The sequence below is a fragment of the Salmo trutta genome, unplaced genomic scaffold (assembly GCF_901001165.1).
Source record: "Salmo trutta unplaced genomic scaffold, fSalTru1.1, whole genome shotgun sequence".
Taxonomy (NCBI): domain Eukaryota; kingdom Metazoa; phylum Chordata; class Actinopteri; order Salmoniformes; family Salmonidae; genus Salmo; species Salmo trutta.
The window spans coordinates 219,113-222,739 of record NW_021822437.1 but is presented as its reverse complement, the minus strand read 5'-3'; the positions used below and the strand labels follow the sequence as shown (position 1 = coordinate 222,739).

The window sequence follows — 3,627 nt, the reverse complement described above, 5'->3', positions numbered from 1 at the left end:
TAGCTTGGTAGAGACCCAGCCCCCTGTGTTAGCTTGGTAGAGACCCAGCCCCCTGTGTTAGCTTGGTAGAGACCCAGCCCCCTGTGTTAGCTTCCCCCAAATAATATGGTTGTGATAAATGGTTTATTTTGATTGATGATTTTTTTGCCATTTTTCACATCTGATGGAAGCCCATTCCTGCCACCAAAATAAAATATCGATACTGTCTTAAAAACAAACTCCTGCAGCCCAGAGTATTTCCCTGATCTGGAAGGCTAAACTACCGTACATTCAGAAAGTATTCAGAGTTTCAGACCCCTGGACTTTTTCCACATGTTGTTACGTTACAGCCTTATTCTAAAATTGATTAAATTGTTTATTTTCCTCATCAAGCTACACACAATACCCCATAATGACATCACAATACCCCATTAATGACAAAGCAAAAACAGGTTAAAAATGTTTTGGCAAATAAAAGACAAAACATATCACATTTATATAAGTATTCAGACCCTTTACTCAGTACTTTGTTAAAGCACCTTTGGCAGCGATTACAACCTCGAGTCTTCTTGGGTATGACGCTACAAGCTTGGCACACCTGTATTTGGGGAGTTTCTCCCATTCTTCTCTGCAGATCCTCTCAGGCTCTGTCAGGTTGGATGGGGAGCGTCGCTGCACAGCTATTTTCAGGTCTCTCCAGAGATGTTTGATCGGGTTCAAGTCTGGACTCTGGCTGAGCCACTCAAGGACATTCAGAGGCTTGTCCTGAAGCCACTCCTGCGTTGTCTTGGCTGTGTCCATAGGGTCGTTGTCCTGTTGGAAGGTGAACCTTCACCCCAGTCTGAGGTCCTGAGCGTTTTCATCAAGGATCTCTCTGTACTTTACTCCGTTCATCTTACCTCAATCCTGACTAGTCTCCCAGTCCCTACCGCTGAAAAACAGCCCCACAACATGATGCTGCCACCACCATGCTTCACTGTAGGGATGCTGCCAGGTTTCCTCCAGACGTGACGCTTGGCATTCAGGCCGAAGAGTTCAATCTTGGTTTCATCAGACCAGTGAATCTTGTTTCTCATGTTCTGAGATTCCTTTAGGTGCCTTTTGCCAAACTCCAAGCGGGCTGTCATGTGCCTTTTACTGAGGAGTGGCTTCCGTCCAGCCACTCTACCATAAAGGCCTGATTGGTGGAGTGCTGCAGAGATGGTTGTCCTTCTGGAAGGTTCTCCCATCTCCACAGAGGAACTCTGGAGCTCTGTCAGAGTGACCATCAGGTTCTTGCTCAGTTTGGCCGGGCGGCCAGCTCTAGGAAGTCTTGGTGGTTCCAAACTTCTTCCATTTAAGAATGATGGAGGCCACTGTGTTCTTGGGGACCTACAATGGTGCAGAAATGTTTTGAACCCTTCCCCAGATCTGTGCCTCGACACAATCCTGTCTCGGAGCTCTACGGCCATTTCTCCAGACCCTAGTAGTATGGTATGACAGTAATAAACCAGGTAAAACTCCAGACCCTAGTAGTATGGTATGACAGTAATAAACCAGGTAAAACTCCAGACCCTAATAGTATAATATGACAGTAATAAACCAGGTAAAACTCCAGACCCTAGTAGTATAGTATGACAGTAATAAACCAGGTAAAACTCCAGACCCTAGTAGTATAGTATGACAGTAATAAACCAGGTAAAACTCCAGACCCTAGTAGTACAGTAATAAACCAGGTAAAACTCCAGACCCTAGTAGTATGGTATGACAGTAATAAACCAGGTAAAACTCCAGACCCTAGTAGTAAAGTAATAAACCAGGTAAAACTCCAGACCCTAGTAGTATAGTATGACAGTAATAAACCAGGTAAAACTCCAGACCCTAGTAGTATAGTATGACAGTAATAAACCAGGTAAAACTCCAGACCCTAGTAGTACAGTAATAAACCAGGTAAAACTCCAGACCCTAGTAGTATGGTATGACATAGTAATAACTTTATGTGGACTATGATGGGACCAGATATTTTCTAATCAGGTCATATGGTTTGAAATAAACACTGACAGTAGAATGACCAGGACTGAGACCAGGACTGAGACCAGGACTGAGACCAGGACTGAGACAGTAGAATGACCAGGACTGAGACCAGGACTGAGACCAGGACTGTGACAGTAGAATGACCAGGACTGTGACCAGGACTGTGACAGTAGAATGACCAGGACTGTGACAGTAGAATGACCAGGACTGTGACAGTAGAATGACCAGGACTGTGACCGTAGAATGACCAGGACTGTGACCAGGACTGTGACAGTAGAATGACCAGGCCTGTGACAGTAGAATGACCAGGCCTGTGACAGTAGAATGACCAGGACTGTGACCAGGACTGAGACAAGGACTGAGACAGTAGAGTCCTGAGACCAGGACTGTGACCAGGACTGTGACAGTAGAATGACCAGGACTGTGACCAGGACTGTGACTGTAGAATGACCAGGACTGAGACCAGGACTGTGACAGTAGAATGACCAGGACTGTGACAGTAGAATGACCAGGACTGAAACCAGGACTGTGACAGTAGAATGACCAGGACTGAGACCAGGACTGAGACCAGGACTGTGACAGTAGAATGACCAGGACTGAGACCAGGACTGACACCAGGACTGTGACAGTAGAATGACCAGGACTGAGACCAGGACTGAGACAGTAGAATGACCAGGACTGAGACCAGGACTGAGACCAGGACTGTGACAGTAGAATGACCAGGACCGAGACCAGGACTGTGACAGAATGACCAGGACTGTGACAGTAGAATGACCAGGACTGAGACCAGGACTGTGACAGTAGAATGACCAGGACTGTGACCAGGACTGTGACAGTAGAATGACCAGGACTGAGACCAGGACTGTGACAGTAGAATGACCAGGACTGAGACCAGGACTGAGACCAGGACTGAGACCAGGACTGTGACAGTAGAATGACCAGGACTGAGACCAGGACTGAGACCAGGACTGAGACAGTAGAATGACCAGGACTGAGACCAGGACTGAGACCAGGACTGAGACCAGGACTGAGCTGACTGTATGCAGGGTTGTATCATCTGGAATTAAACAGTTATAATGTCTAGGTAGCCAAACCACCCACACTTTCAATAGGAACCAAATGTGATCACATTCTCTCTTAACACACACAGTAAATAGTCCTATTTCAGACTGTAATACATGATGTTACCGCTTGGTTTCCCCTGGCCAGAAGAGATCTGGGAAGAGGCTTGTCTGGGCCACCTGCAGCTGGGGTAGTTATCAGTAGGCTGGGGTAGTTATCAGTAGGCTACTCTAGACCAGCTGTGGTAGTTATCAGTAGGCTACTCTAGACCAGCTGGGGTAGTTATCAGTAGAATGGGGTAGTTATCAGTAGGCTACTCTAGGCCAGCTGGGGTAGTTATCAGTAGGCTGGGGTAGTTATCAGTAGGCTACTCGACCAGCTGGGGTAGTTATCAGTAGGCTACTCTAGGCCAGCTGGGGTAGTTATCAGTAGCCTACTCTAGGCCAGCTGGGGTAGTTATCAGTAGGCTGGGGTAGTTATCAGTTGGCTACTCTTGGCCAGCTGGGGTAGTTATCAGTAGGCTACTCTTGGCCAGCTGGGGTAGTTATCAGTAGGCTACTCTTGGCCAGCTGG

The 3,627-nt window shown here is 47.0% G+C and overlaps 1 protein-coding gene across 1 annotated transcript; it reads right to left on the bottom strand.

The window, feature by feature from the left end:
• Window positions 1–1,525: 1,525 nt before the first annotated feature.
• Window positions 1,526–3,172, bottom strand: LOC115182275 (uncharacterized). The gene is made up of 4 exons (XM_029743892.1): window positions 3,163–3,172; window positions 3,122–3,128; window positions 2,126–3,028; window positions 1,526–2,054 (listed from the first exon to the last, which is right to left on the bottom strand). The coding sequence occupies exons 1-4, from the start codon at window positions 3,170–3,172 to the stop codon at window positions 1,994–1,996; spliced, it is 981 nt and encodes a 326-aa protein (XP_029599752.1). The 3' UTR covers window positions 1,526–1,993.
• Between the last annotated feature and the right edge of the window lie 455 nt (window positions 3,173–3,627).

Coding starts and splice junctions, on each gene's coding strand:
- LOC115182275 (XM_029743892.1), bottom strand. Junction 2,055..2,125: donor ACAGTCCTGGTCATTCTACT/GTCACAGTCCTG, acceptor GTCTCAGTCCTG/GTCTCAGTCCTGGTCTCAGT.